The sequence below is a fragment of the Chrysochloris asiatica genome, unplaced genomic scaffold (assembly GCF_000296735.1).
Source record: "Chrysochloris asiatica unplaced genomic scaffold, ChrAsi1.0 scaffold00350, whole genome shotgun sequence".
Taxonomy (NCBI): domain Eukaryota; kingdom Metazoa; phylum Chordata; class Mammalia; order Afrosoricida; family Chrysochloridae; genus Chrysochloris; species Chrysochloris asiatica.
In genome coordinates, this window is record NW_006408868.1 from 1003312 (window position 1) to 1018996 (window position 15685).

A 15685-nucleotide genomic window follows, 5' to 3' on the forward strand; every position below is an offset into this window, starting at 1 on the left:
TTTCAAATAGACTTTAAAAAAAAACAACCTTTTTATTGTGAATTGAGAGAAGGATTTCAGAGCAGATTGTCAGTTTTTCATTCACAAATCCTAACACTTCAGTTTCATCTCAATGATTGCTATTCCCTCCATGTAACATCACATCCCACTTCCTCCTATGTTTCTTTTCATTTCTCCTTTCCCAGCCCTTTTGAATTTTGTCTGTGCATAAATGCTGTCCTTTTAATCTGGAATGGTTGACCATTCTATGATATATATACTTCACTAATGTTGTTCCCCCTATATTCCTTGACTGAAAATTAAGCCAATGGGGTGAGTTCAGTTTCAGACCTGAAGGGTGACCAAGAGCCATAATCTCAAGGTTCCATCAGTCTCTATCTGACTAATAAGCCTGGTCTTTTTCTTTTCTTTTTTTTTTTTTTGATTTTGAATTTTGTTCCACATTTTCTCCCATTCTATCCAGGACCTTCTAATGTAATCCCTTTCAGAGAAGGTGGTAGTGGCGGCTGGGCACTGCCTAGTTCGTGTCTCAGGGTCATGGAGACTGATGTTCACATGGTCCACTAGTCCATTGGATTAATTCCACTCAACAGGTATTTTGCTTCAGTTCAATTCTGGACATTTAGTGCCCAGTATGGAGCCTTGATGTGGAACTATACAATAAGCACCCAACTGCAAGGTCAATTTGAACTGCAAAGTCAGTGGTTCAAACTCACTAGCTCAGAAACCCTATACAGGCTTGCTATGAATCAGAACTAATTTGATGGCACTTAATAACAATAAATACCCAGTATAGGCCTGGCTCTGGTAGCGTAGTGGTTACTAATCGGGCTGTGAGCCTCAAGATCAGCAGTTCGAAACTACCAGCGGTTCCGCAGGAGAAAGATGAGGCAATCTGCTCCCATAAAGATTTACAGCCTCGGAAACCCTGTGTAGGGTCACTATGAGTCAGAACTGACTCCATGGCACTTAACAACAACAACAACAACAACAATAGGCCTGGTGCCAAGTAAGCACTACAATGTTGAATGAAATGGACAGATGTTTAATGAGCAGCAGGAGCTACCTCTTCCGACACTAATGTGCCTTGAGACAGTGGGCAAACCATATCCCTTTACTGAACCTCAGTTTCAACATCTGTAAAATGGGGCCAATTCTTTCCTTATAAAATGTAATTGTTGTTGTTGTCAAGCATATGCTTATACCAATTCAACAGTTCTTCAGGCCATACAACCATTCTCACCCATCTTTTCTGAATTATTCCTTTCCCATTAACATAAACTCACTGGCCCCTAAGTTTCCTATCTCATCTTTCCAGTTACTGTTGTCCTTTGGTCCCGTAGATCTTAAACGAGTACAATACTCAAGGCAGATATTTTTACTAACTAAATTAAACTATTGTTTGATGTAGGAGTCCTGGTGTGGCACCACAGGATAAGCACTCAACCTCGAGGTCGGTTTGAGCCACAAGGTCACCAGCTCAAGCTCACCAGTCACTTCTTAGAAACCCTATACAGAGTCAGTATGAGTTGGAACGAACTCGACAGCTCCTAACAACAGTAACATTAAAGTTGTTTAATAACAACTTCAGGGGTTTAAAGTTTGGGTTAAAGGTGTAAAGATTGTTTCAGGGTACTAGTTTTGGGGGTTTACACAATCTCAATGGGCTGATCACTATTGTTTCTGATCCCCCTCACCCTCCTTCCTTCCATTAGCAACTGTCACTGTGTATGGAGCAACTGTGTGAATATGGACAATTAAACAATGTTTGGTTTAAGTGCCACAGAGTCAGCTCCAATGCATAGGACCCTATGTAGGGTTTTTAAGAAGCAACTGGTGGGTTTGAACACTTCACTTTGAGGCTAGCCAACCACACCAGAATGCCATAAAATTCTGGATTCTATGAAAATTTGCAATCCTGTTGTATAATTTTCCCTTTTTGATTGGAATTCTTCTATAGAATTTTAGATTCAAACATTCAGTAACAGTAGCCATACACCATCAAGTTCTGGTCTTCTGGTAAAAAAGGCAATTGTCCTTGGAGGCAATTAGCCACACATTCTTCTATTCCTCACACTCCTTCCTCTATTATTCCATGTGAATAGAGATCAGTTGTTCTATTTTGGATGGCTGGTTGCAAGCTTTTAAGACCCCAAGTACTACTACACAATGAAACAGAAGATAAAATAGAAGCACTAAACTTGTTATTAGGACAATTAACTGGGAGGTCCCTGAACCTCCAAAACAAGGAATCAAATCCCATGAGATGTTAGGTTATACATAAGCAACTCAGTTGTTGTTAAGTGCTGTCAAGTTGGTTCTAACTCATATTGACACTGTGTAGGGTTTCTGATGAACAGCTGATAAGTGTGAACTGCTGACCTTGCAGTTCAAATAGACCTTACGGTCAAGTGTTTATCCTACAGCGCCACACCAGGTCTTCTACTCAGTAAGTATTCTTTTTTGTTGTTGTAAATATATCTATCATACAATTTTTTCCTGACTCAACTTTTGACACCTGTACAACTTGATACAATGCTCAATGTATCGATTACATTAAATTATAGTAATTGACTTTCCAATGAAATGGGGCGAATTCTAAGAAGGCTCGGGGCAGGGATTCTCAGGTTGAAGTGTTTTTTCTTTTTTTTAGTTTGTAATCCTACCTCTTTCTCTTACAGAAAAGTTGAGACTGGTGCAGTGAACATCTGTAATCTCCTAAACACAAAGGAATTAAATGCTACCAAGCCAGTGCCACTCCATGACTGGTTATAGAACTGAATGCTGGGATACATAGGATTTTCCTTGACTAATTTTTGAAAACAGATTGCCAGGCCTTTCTTGCGAGTTCATCTTAGTCTGGAAGTTCTGCTGAAACATATTCAGCATCATAGCAACTCGCAAGTCTCCAACGACAGAGGAGTGATGGCTGCACATGAGGTGCATTGGCCAAACACTGAACCCTGGCCTTATATGCTGTTGTTGTTAAAGTAAGTACCTTAGAGTTGGTTCTGACTCATAGTGACCCTGCATCAAGTTTCTGAGGCTTTAACTCTTTGCAGGAGTAGAAAGTCTTATCCTTCTCCCACTGAGTGGCTGGTGAGCTCGAACCATTGGCTTTGGTTCATAGTTCAATGCTTAGCATATTCTACTACTGAACCAGTATCCCCAAATTTGTCCACATTGGTCCAGCTTCAGTGGCTTAAATATGAACTGCCAATCTACACATTTCCCCAAGGATTTCCCCTAAATAATTTGCATATTGTTGGTGTCGAGTCGGTTCTGACCCACAGAGACCCTGTAAACAGTTTTCAAGGAGCGGCTGGTGAGCTTGAACTGCTGATCTTGTGGTTCAAACCAATTTTGTAGTCCAGCGCATTAATCCACAGCACCACACCAGCTCTTTTCAAAAACAATCCAGGATTCAATCAAAATTCTCACAGTGCATTTGGCTGTTTTGTCTCTTTTTAGAAAGGACCTGGAGAGGATATGTTTAGTGGAGCCTGAATTTGCTAACACAGAGGTAAGAAGGTAACTTCTTACCTGGCCAGTTCCTGAAGTGAGCGCCCCAGTCCCGGGTTCAGGGATGGACGGTGGGGGAAACAGCCCGTCCTGGGCGGGAGGATCCAAATCCTATAAAGCGGGTTGCACTCTAGGTGGCGCGCGCGGATAGAAGTTCCGCCTCCACCGTGCCGGATGGTCCCGCCCCTTAGCAACTGGCCCAGTGTTTCTCCCTAGAGACCTGACGGCCGCGAAACCCAGACGCTTATCTCCTGCGCTGTGGAGCCGGTAGGTTAGTGGGCCGAGCGTGAGCAGGGGACCTCGATAAGGCACACAGAGCGAGCGGACTAAGAGGAGGTTCTCGTTCTGACCCTTCCCGCCACAGGTTGCGGTGAACGCAGACTCTTCACTCTGAGGCGGCGGTTCACCTCTCTCCGCCCCCTTCCCCCTCCCGCAACTCCGCTCCTTGCCAGTTTTGGCCTGTGGGAAAGGCAGGGACACACTTTTAAAGAACCTTGCACATCAATTATGGCTTTAACAGACGGGCTTTTAGGACCCCACTCCCACTGCTGAGAATGAAGAGCTTTCTCTTCTCCTGTGGAAGGCCCATGCTGGGAAGACGTGGGACTCTGGTCCTCAGCCACCCAGTCCCTCCCGGATTCTAACACGATTGAGTGTCCTTAGTCCTCTGTGCCCCCATTTGTAAGTTGGGAGAGTACTGATGCACCCTACTCTAGCCACCTACTAGAACCTTAAGGAGCTCTGGTAGCGTAGTGGTTACGAATTGGGCTGCGAACCTTAAGGTCAGCAGTTCGAAACTACCAGCTGCTCCGCAGGAGAAAGATGAGGCTTTCTGCTCCCGTAAAGATATACAGCCTTGGAAACTCTGTTCAGGGACGGAACCGACCTTGAACACTTAACAACAACAACAACTAGAATCTTGGTGTGCTGTAGGATAAGCACTGGACTGCTAACTGCAATGTGTTGGAGGTGGGCGATGGAGTTGGTTCCGACTCATAGTGACCCTGTATAGGGTTTCTGAGACTGTAAATCAGTCCGTTCAAACCCACCAGCCTATAGAGTGTCTCTATGAGTCAGAACTGACTAGACGGTGCTTAACAACAACAGTGTGGCAACCCATGCCAGTCCTGCGCTAGGTGCTAAGGTTTCAGAGCTCAAGTCCTCTTTCTGCCTTCATGCACAGCCTGGCAAGGGAGACAATTATTCTGAGAGGTGCATCCCTGTAGGGATGACGAGAAACAGGCCTGTGTGTTTGTCTGTTGTGACTTCTGCACATACAGGTGTCCAGAGCTGGGGCAGCATTGGGAAGGGGGCTACTTGACCCTCATGAGAGTTGAGTGATGGAGGAAGAACATGGCCCTTTCTTCTTGCGCCATACCTGATATGACCCCACCACTCCACCCCACCCCATCCCCACAGCTGACTCACAGACACAGCAAATATACTCATCAAAATTCCTTTGGTCCCCAACAACACCATGGTTTCCTTGGCTTTTCAAGTCTGTTAACTCAGCAGATTCTCTTGATGCATCAGGAATGCAGGTCAAGCCTGGTGAAGCCCACTTGAGGGCTGGGCAAACTTGGGAATGGAATGCTTTCTTGTGGGATGAGCTGGGTTTTAACCTTTGCCTCATGGAGCTCTGCTCTGTCTGCTTGGTTCTTTTGTTTAAAGGCTAAGTACTCTGAGGATTTGCAGCTGGGATTGGACTGAACCCTAGTGAGTCCTCTGCCCTTTAAGGTGCTCTGGGAAGGACCAGTCACTGTTGGATTCTACATTGTCTTCAACACCTTCCTGGGAGGTGACTGGTCACAGAGCTTGGATTCAGGGAACAGAGTTCCAGTGGGGACTCCTGACATGACTATTGGTTAAAAGCTGATGACTTGTGGGCTGGCTGGTGGGGTTTCTTTTCAGAGCCCCATCTGCCCTTCAAGTGGCCCTGCCAGCTCAGCTCACCACCCCCTTCTTATAAGTGGGCTCAACATCTTCTGGCTTGCTTGGGCACTACTGGGGAGCTTGGCACCAGACAGCCCTGCTGCCCACCCCAGCCCTCAGGTCAGTGCCTGTAAAGAGATCCTTCCTCAACCACCCAGAGGCCTCCCTGCTCACACCAGCCACCCCCCTGGGGGCCACAGTGTAGATGATGGCATATGAAACATCCAGCGAAGAGCAGCTCTGGGGTCGGGGGGCCGGGCCTGTACTGTAAACCCTGTCCCAGTGTGCAGAGTGGTAAGAGAACATGGGGCAGGTAGAGGTGCTTGGACCAGGTTTTAGTTTCCTTTTGTTAAGATACTTTTTTTAAGAATTGAATTTTGTATTGAGATAATTGTAGGCATACTCTCTTTTAAGTTTTTGTACTAGCTTCATGTGAAAATGTCTCTAGACCCTTGTTCAATTTCTTGTAACGCTGTCCTATTTGAAGATTTTCTCTGGTAATGCATTTTGTGGTAGCAAAAAGCAAGAGTGGCTCGACAAGGGCTTGCTCATCCTGTAGTAAAAACCCTGCAAACCGTTGTCTTTGGGATGGTGGGTGTACATGCAGTCCAGTGGCTCATCCACTGCAACGTTTGTGGAGATAGGAAAATGTCTGTTTCATGAACTGTGCTGGCGTCAAAAGTTGGGGTGGGATAATGCTGTTCTGCTGTCATCACTGGAGGTCCCACTTGGGTTCCATTTAGCCCCTGGCTTCTAGGGCTGGCAAGGGTTTAGGTGGGTGAGGATCGGGGAAGCAGGCCTGGATCCAGTGCACACTGTACCAGGGAGAGGCAGGAGTTCAGCAGGGCTGTGCTGGGGTGCCTCTGGCTGAAAATCATTTTGGAGAAAACCAAATAAGGGCCCTTCGCTGAATAAGTGAGCTCCAGACCACCTTTCTTGTCTTTCTCTGCTGAGAAGCCAAGCTTTGCTCTCTAAAATGGGGGAAGGGGTAAACAAGTTCAGAAAGTGATCTGGGGCAGGGGCATCTGCACACTTCTGGGCCTTCTTGTGCCCTCCCATCACTGAGCCCATAGTTCTATTGTCCTCATTTCTCACATGCAGCATCAGGGAGAGGCCACACTGACACCTAGTGTTTGTCGCTTCCTCCTCACCCTCTCATATGTTATATGTGTGTAGTGAGCAGAGGTTTCCTGACAGAAGGCAGACTAGGTATCCCTATATCATGATGCTCCTGGGGGTTGAGGCCAAGGCTGACAAGGACCAAGTGATGCTGGTATCTTCTCGTAGGAGCTCTGGCTGAGGTATCACCATGAGAAGCAGCATGGAGCTGCCTAAGAAAGAAGGCTGCAGTCCACGGAAGAGTTCTCGGGGTCCGGAGTGCACCCCGTGCAATACTACAAGCCAAGAAGACAGTTCTGGGAGAAGTCATGCAGGCCAAGACTCCAACCTGGGGAGGATTTCTTTGGGATCAGATAATGCATCTGGGAGACTTTCTCCAGACCCTGGCCCCAAGTCCTCATCTTTACACATATCCATGACCCCACCGTTGGTCTCAGACTTGGGGCAGCCTCGGAAGTCACCCCTCACAGGCACTAATAAACAATATCCTCTGATGAAGCAGCGTGGGTTCTACTCCGACATCCTCAGCCCTGGAGCCTTGAATCAACTAGGGGTGAGTGTGGCAACTGCACCCTACCACATCTGATCCTTCCCTGTGGGTTTCATTAATTTGTCCATTTATCCATCCATCCATCATCAACTATTCATCTGTCTACCCATCCATTTTACCATCTATCCTTTCATCATCCACCTGTTTATTCTTTGTCCATCCGTTCACCCATCTTACATCAATCTATTCATCCATCCATTTTCTATCCATCCTTCCATTCATTCATTCATTTTTTGTCCATCCATCTATCCATTGTTCTGACCATCCATCCATTCAACAATTCATTCAACCATTCATTACTGACTGCCTTCTGTGTGTGTGTCAGGCTCTGGACTGAACACTGGAGAAATATATGTGTTATCATGTGGCAGTGGCTTTGTTGAAGGAGACTCCCTAGCTCTAGTTGGGAAGGACTCCTTGAATCAGGTGGTATACTACTACGGAGATCTAAGACCTGGGTATGCATTGGTTGGGTAAAAAAAGGGCTGAGGGAGTGTTTTAGACATGGGGAGAAGCAGGCTCAAGACCTAGGATTCAGTTGGCCATGTGAAAAAGAAAGGTAGACTGTGAAGGGAATAAAGAGGGATGAGGATGGGGGATGGAAGGAGGGAAGGATCTGGAGAAGACAACTTGGAGAGAGTTCACAGAGCCCATAGATAGGTCCCAAAGCAGCCTTAAGAAGGCTTTAGACTGGACAGGGGCTTACTGATACCTCCATAGTGGGATTATCAAAGTGGCCAAGGTGGGAGGTACCAACAGAGATCCCTGCTAGTCTTGTCATATGTCTGTCTATCTCATGGCTCAGCCCCAAGAGTGCTCTCAAAGTGAGAAAGGGAGCTGTGCTGGGCCAGAACAATGGGGTGGAGCCCAGGGTGGTCCAGATGACTACAGCCTCTCATCACCTGCTGTGGTCTTTGGACAAGGAATTGTGGGAACTCTCAGGTTCTGTGCACTGCCCGCTGTGCTCCTGGGTGCCCTCAGTGGACGTCGGGGAAGGCAGCTAACCTTGGGTCTTTCCTAGATCCTTACTGTCCCAGTGATGCTCACACCCACTCAGGGCCTGGGGTTTGGTTTCAGGACCTGTGCTGTGGCCCCTACATGCAACAGAACCTCCTTCTGCAGGCTGACCTGGACAAGTTCACCCCAAAAGGTCAGTGCCTAGGAAGGGGCTTAGGCTTCAGGGAGACCATCTCTTCTTGACTGAGAGCCCCAGTTTTCTGAGCTGTAAAATGGGTGTAACAAGAGACAATAGGAGTCATAAAGGTCTAGTCATACTTTATCATTGTTCTTTGCAGCAACAGGGCAATAGCACTGTGGTGGGGTAGGGCCACTGAGGGCCAGGGTACAGTTCTTCTGCCTGGAGTGGGAGAGCACTTATGTGTATTTTCTGCCTCCCTTGGAATGTGGACTTCCAAGGTGAGGACTATGAGTTGTTCCCTGCTGGCCTTAAAATCTAGAACAGGCCTGGTGCAGGTAGGTGCTCAGAAGATCTTTGCTGAAGGAGAAGAGGTCTGTCCTTAGGTTTCCTGTTGAATCTTGAGCAAAGGAAACATTGTGCATATGTGCATTTGTACAGTTTCTGAATATCAGTCCAGTTGTCAAGTCTCACAAGTGCCTCTGGCCCCAAGAATTGTACAAAACCTTGTAAATCTAGGGGCTGTGGCATATTGGGAATGGTGCCCCCACGGTTCATGGTATGGGGCTAGTGGTCAGCAGCTCTGTCAGACCTACCCACATGAGGAAGAGCAGCTCCAGAATGCCACAGGGTGGTGTCAGTCAGGGCAATAGATGCACCCCGTCCCCCCACCCCCCAGCTGGTTTAAGGAGACCTTGAGAAGCCCTTCCAAGCACATAGACTCAGCAGGCTCTCCTTTCTGAGATTCAGTGCTGGGCCCAAGGAGCCTCTGGTCCTGCAAGTGGAATGGTGTCACTGATCCACAGGTTCTGGAGCAGGTAATCAGGGCCGTGAGAACTGCCTTCTTGGATGCTTATTTTGGTTATGTGAAGTTCCCCAATTGCCTGGCAGCTGGTGAGAGCTGATTTCAGATGGAGGGAGGTGACCCCCAAAGGTACTTCAAGGTGAGGTCTTTTGCAGTGTGACCATCTCTTTTCCTCTGAGAGGTGGTGAGACTCAAGGAGGGGTCACGAGGGCCTTCCCAAGGCTCTTGGGATTCTTTGGACCCTTCTTCCGAAGGAGAGTAGAGAAGCATCATCATTGGGGCCTTATGGGCCCATCTCCTTCTGAAACATGTTCCCAAACTGCCACTTCTCACCTCCATGGCCAGAGTAATCAACTCATCCCAGTTTTTCTGGGACTTCCCTATTTTAGCACTGAACATCTCATGTTCTGGGAACTCCTTCAGGCCTGGGCAAACCAGGACATTGGGACCCTACCTGTGAGTCCATCTCCACCAACTCTCCTCTCTCCAGACATCTGTCTGCAGCCCAGGCTGTCTAAGTAAGGATCACCAGGATGGCAGTGCCACCTGCTCCTGTTTGTATGCACAATGACTTAAGTCTGGAGACAGCCCAATATACTGGGGAGCTCTAGGATAGGGCTGTGAAAAACGTTACAACACCTCCTTCCTATTGAAGTGTAAGCTTCTTGCTCATTTAATTCAGCACTTGGTTTGAGCAGTGGTCACTGGTTTTGAGAACCTGAGTGGCCTGGAAGAGAACAGCCAAGGAAAGCAAGACCAAAACAGAGCTTCTGGAGGCCCTGACTCCTCCAGGTTTGACCCCCTTGGGTTCCTTGTTTCACGTCTGTCTTCTCCCTGCTTCAGCCCCACCACAGGCAGGTGCTGAGCTTGCTTCTGATGCTCAAAGCTTGCTCTCTCACTGGAGCTTTTTCTTATATGACCCCTGCCTCTGCCTTCGCCCACAGTCCAAACCTTTAAGCTTCCAGAGGACTTCCAGCACCTTGTGGAGCAGCAGCGCATCGGTTCCACCACACAGCAGCTCTCCCAGACTGACTTCCCGCTGCAGGCCTATGAGCCTAAGGTGCAGGTGCCCTTCCAGGTGCTGCCAGGCCAGTGCCCCCGCAAGATTGAGATTCAGAGGTACCTACTAGCTGGGTAGGCTGTGGGGAGGGCTTGGCCTCCAGGAGGTAGCATTCCCCGACTTGGAGGATTAATAATCTCCCCACAGCCCATAGTGAGGTTATTAAAACGGGTCTGTGTGCGTGGGCTTACCATGAGTTGGAGTCAGTTTGGTTTGTGTGTGTTGGGGTGGGAGTGGGGCGGGGGGGGGGGGGGGGGAGGGAAGGTGGTTGGGTGTGCATATGTTTAAATAAAAATTTCCAGCCTTTTTGTGTCCTGATAGGAGCAAATCAATTACTTCACTGTGATTGGGGAGAGTGGCTGTTAGTCAGTGTAGTGGGGCTGCCAGGGTAGGACGGGTCCTTGACACCAGCCCTAGTCACCACATGATTCTTGTGTCCCTGAGGAACCCTTGCCACCATAGCCCCATGGACCCTTGCCAACACCCCTGGACCTCTTCACATGAGCTGAACTTGATAAGCTCTTCTTCCATCCATGCCAGGAGGAAGCGGCAGTACCTGAGCCTGGACATAGAGCAGTTGCTTGCCAAAGAGGGTATCAACTCCAATAAGCTCATGCCCAGGCACCCAGACCTCCAGAACCCCCAAACTATTGAACAGGGCCACGATCCACTCTTCCCCATCTACCTCCCTCTGAAGGTAAGCTGAAAGACCAGTGGGCAGGGCGTGGGAAGCACAGGATTCAAAATGGGATGTCATGCCAATCTCAGGCATTTATTTATTAAGTAGGGCAATTGAGTAATTGGAACCTATGCCAGGTGCTTTGAGCATCCTAGGATGGGGAATGAGGGGTCTTAGGACCCTGAGACATTGCCTGTTCTTTGTTGGGAGTTTGGCTGCTTGTGCCCCTGACCTTGAGACCTGCACCTCCCACAGGCCCCTGGAGGCAGCCCAGCTGTACTGTGGAGTAGTCCTCAGGCCTCCCTGACCAGGGCCTGCCGGAGCTGGGGACTTGCTTCTAGGGTCACCAAGACCCGAGCAGAGTCCTGGGGAAACTGAGTCTGGGGAGGAGATAGTGGGAATGTAACCTGGCTCTGGTTTTCCTTGCCTCCCTCTTTTTATTTCTATGACCCTGAGAGTCTCTTTCTTGATGGCCCTGGGTGGCTCCTGACAACCCAGAATAGCCATCATTTCTGAGTTTGGGTGGGTTGCTCAGAAAAATCTAGGGGCTAACTCTTTCCTTAAGTAGCCCTGCTGGCACAATGCTTAAGAGCTCAGCTGCTAACCAAAAGGTCCTTGGTTTGAACCCACCAGCCACTCTGTGGGAGAAAGACCTGGCGAGCTACAGCTGGAACGCTCACAGCCTTGGAAGCACTATGATTCCAACTTCAACTCTGTCCTGTGGTGTCACTGTCAGTAGAAATTGACTAGATGACTCATAGCAATAATAAAAATCTTCTCCCCACAATCCTGGGCAGTAAGGGAGAGAGCCATATGCCCCAGACACCCCTGTGCTGAGCCTAGAGTAACTTGGCTGACTGGGGGACCCGGATTTAACAGAACCAGACCCTGTGTACCTGTGGGCAGCAGAGGAAGGGCTCCGCTCCTTGACCCCAGCCTGCAGTTGCCTCATCTGGGCATTCTACAGGCCTGCCTGCATCCATGGTGTGGGGAGCCTTTTCTTCCCCATATCTGCCTGCTTTCCTCTAGGTGTTCGACAATGAGGAGTTTGACTGCCGGACTCCCCAAGAGTGGATGAACCTAGGCTTGGAGCCAGGGTCTCAGGACAGGAAGCCTGTCCCTGGAAAAGCCCTGTTGCCCACTGATGACCTCCTGGGGCACGGTGAGCAAGGCCAGGCTAGAGTGGGGCAGCAGTCCTGCCATGGACTCCTGGGCTGCCCTGGGCCCTGGTAGCCATGGAGGGGAGCGAGGGGGACACATCTCACCTTCAGAGGCTTCCCAACAGGATACAGGTCAAAGGGCTGGCTATACCCAGGGAGGAAATGCAGAAACCTGAGATGACATTGGCAGGAGGTGGGGAAGGGACAGCTAGATGGTGTCTAGTGTTTGAAAAAAATCTTTGATTTACTGGTAATAAAATCTATACATGGTTTTTGGAAATATTCATGCAATAGAAGAGTACCTAAGGGGTTCGATCCAAGCCCTCAATCCTAGCACCCAGAAATGACTGCTCCAACCACCACTGTGGTCACCTGACCTTTACCTCTGCATGGACAACACACACTCACACCTGCACACACTCTCTCTCTTTCACACACACAGAGTCATTTTCTCAAGCAAACTCATCATGTACTCACACTGCATTCCATACACTTAAACACATATAGGGAGTCCTGCTGTGGCACTGTAGGATAAGTAAGTACTCAAATAAAAGGTCTGTTTGAAACACAAGGTCAGCAGTTCAAACTCACCAGCAGCTCCTCAGAAACCCTATTAGGGTCACTATAAAAAGTCAACTTGATGGCACATAACAACAACAAACACATATAGACATACTCATCTGCACATTCTCTCTCACATGCACACATACCTCATTGATTCTAGACAGTTGGGTTACTTCTTGGTCTGTTCTGTGTCTATACAGAGTCCCCTTGCTCTTCCTTTGGCTCCAAGTCTGCTCTGGTGGCATGATGAGCATTCAGGGCTACCATCCCAGCCCAAGTGGGTGGATCTCTGCAAGGCACCTAGGCGGGAGGCTGGATCCTAAGTTTGGAGGTTGAAGGTGGCCATCCTCCTACCCAGTGGGTAGACAAGATGACAAGGAGAGAGGCACCCTCCCAGCACACTTTGAGCTAAGCAGGACTGTGTGGGCAATGATTGGTTTTAAGACTGCTCAGCCTCCATGAGGAAGCTATACATTTGCATTTAATTTTTAAACATGTTAATGTTGGAGTCAGTTTCTCCAAATGAGACAAGAAGCCCAGAACGTTCCTTCCACTTTGGATTTAATTACAAAAATAATTGTCCCCAGATGCCCACTTCCTGGTGATAAAGTCAGGTTTGGGGCTGCACTTAGTACACTGCTCCCCTGCCTTCCTGAAGGTGCCCATGCTCACACCCCTTCCCATGGGCCTTGCCTTGGGTAGTGGGCACTGGTTGAGGGGGAAGTTGCTGGGAGCTCAAGGGAGGGTTTCTGTCAGAGACCACTTGTTTTCTGCTGGTGGCTCTTTCCCCCTAAGTTGAGCCAAAGCAAGGCCGGCAGGAAACTTACTGAAAAGGGGAGGAAGAACCAAAACCAAGAACTAAATCTCTTTTGCTCGTCTACTCCATGTCAGGATGGAGGTTGAACAACTGTGCTTGGAGACCTCCTCAGTGGGTTTAGTGAGCACTTAATACATACTCAATTTCATTCTGGGCACAAAGGACACAGCTTTGACCAAGACGGATAAAGAGAGAGCTGAAGCTAGTGGAAGGAAGCTGACCAGACGATGCAGGCAGAGCAGGATTTTAGACAGTGACAGGTGCTGGAGGAACCAAACAGAATAACCAGTTAGAGAGGGGCTGGGGTCAAGTCACTGTTTTAAGTAGGATGGTTAGGGATTGATTCTCTAAGGAGAGGTCACTTGAACAGAGGGGAAACCAGCAGGGAGGTGAGTTGAGAGAAGAATGTTCCTGGAAGAGGGCACAACCAGTGCAAAGGTCCTAAGGCGAGAGCAAGCTGGAATGTCACAGGAACAACCACGCATCCAGTGTGGCTCAAGATAAATCAGTGAGCGGGCAGAGGTAGGAAGCGATCTGGAGAAGTAGACAGAGGTTTGTTCTGCCTGAGGAGTTGGTAGGAGGTTGTTCCGACTAAATAGGTCCTCAGGCTCACTTTGAGCTCATTGTAGGGCAGCAGTCCTACCCTGCCCTGCCCTGTCCTGTTGTGAGGGGCTCAGTAGCTCAGTTGCCACTTGAAGCCAACAGGGAGGGCTTCACCCTGGCTTTGCTCATCTTGAAGGGGTCCAACTCATTACTACCGCCTTTACAATTGTTCTGTTTGTGGGGGATGTTCATGCCTTCTTTCCCAGCCCTATCAGACTGTGTCTCTCTCTGTCCTGGTGGGAGGACATGTAAAGCACAAGCAGAGAGGCTTGGTCCTTCTGACCACTGCCTTTCTTGTAGCTGAGGGGGTTTCTCATAAGCCACCTCAGCTGGGAAGCAGAAGGGCCCCTCTGCTGGAGCCAGAGAGGGATCATCCCTAGCACCTGATGCCCGCCCCCGGAGTCCCCTACTTGCCCCCTTGGTAGAGAGCACTGGTGAGGTTTACACTCCTGTTTCAGAGGATCCTAAGAGTGAGAAGCTGAACTACCAATGGTGCAATGTTGGTGTCCTGGACTACAATGAGGAGACAAAGCTGTACCTGGTGCACAAGACAGATGAGAATGGCTTGGTGCGGGATGAGATGGGGAAGCCCATCCGGAATGGAGGAGTCACTGCTGAAGGTACAAGTTCTCTGCCCCAGGATCCCTAACTCAGGCCTGTATCTACCTGTGGCTGAGGCCAGTTCCTGTCCAAGGCACAGCCAGTTCAGACTTGAATTCTCCCTTACCTTGCTACTCTGTTCATCCTGTGGACACTTGTCCCTGACCTGTGAGACCTCAGAGATCTGAGCAGCAGCACTGCCTTCAACATGATAAATAAGTGCACCCCCTTCTCCCTCCCATCCACCCCTCAGGAAGGCCCTCTCTCCTACTTTGCCAGTACTGGGTGCCACGGATCCAGGTTCTCTTCTGTGCTGAGGACCCCCGCGTGTTCACGCAGCGCGTGGTCCAGGCCAATGCTCTGCGTAAGAACACGGAGGCACTGCTGCTATACAACCTGTACGTGGACTGCATGCCCTCCGAGGATGAGCGGCTCATCAGTGAGCAGAGCCTGAAAAAGATCAAGCAATGGGCGATGAGCACACCACGGATGCACAAAGGGCCCCTGTAAGTGTCAGCCAGACCATTCCCACGGGCCAGCCTCACCTCCTCCAGAGAGTCACCCATGCAGTGCTCCCTCTCTGCTTATCTGTTTGGGCTTGTTTTGCTCATTGTTCTTCCTGTGGCCCAGAACAATTTTTGGTTCACCTCCAGAGCCCTCATTTTCAGTTGGACTCCTATTTTGTTCAAAGTGTTGTGGTCTATTTTGTAATTTTGATGTTCATATTGTCCCTGATTTGGCCAGTGTGAGCCTCTTCAAGTTGATTCCTGTGTCCTTTTGAAAATGCTCATTGTTCTTTGAGCAAGTCTTTTCTTTCTGGTACAACAAGAAGTTCTGGGTTCATCACCCAGCCCCATCCTTGAAATCAGCCATTTCTCCAGGAAGCCCAGGTTCCTTTTAGTAGGAAATGCTAGTTAGAAACCAGGATTTGGCACTTTGGGACTGAGAAATCATTGCTTCTAGGCTCTCACAGAAGACACCTGTCATATCTGTATCTCTATAGGCATGGTGGTCATGGTTGTATGCTGTTGAGTCAGTTCTGCCTCATAGTGACCCTGTATAGGGTTTCCGAGGCTGTAAATCTTTACAGAAACAGAAAGCCTCATCTTTCTCCAGAGGAGCGGCTGGTGGGTTTAAAC

General features: G+C 48.9%; 1 protein-coding gene across 1 annotated transcript in view; it reads left to right on the forward strand.

Moving 5' to 3' along the window:
- The window catches only part of DNAH1 (dynein, axonemal, heavy chain 1), a 151529-nt gene that overhangs the window by 9329 nt on the left and 126515 nt on the right, over nt 1-15685 (forward strand). The window contains exons 4-13 of the mRNA XM_006876051.1: nt 3472-3523; nt 3739-3789; nt 5260-5320; nt 6756-7126; nt 8201-8273; nt 10008-10182; nt 10664-10820; nt 11832-11964; nt 14405-14566; nt 14800-15052. Coding sequence (XP_006876113.1) covers nt 3472-3523; nt 3739-3789; nt 5260-5320; nt 6756-7126; nt 8201-8273; nt 10008-10182; nt 10664-10820; nt 11832-11964; nt 14405-14566; nt 14800-15052 — 1488 coding nt within the window. The remainder of the gene's footprint in view (nt 1-3471; nt 3524-3738; nt 3790-5259; nt 5321-6755; nt 7127-8200; nt 8274-10007; nt 10183-10663; nt 10821-11831; nt 11965-14404; nt 14567-14799; nt 15053-15685) is intronic.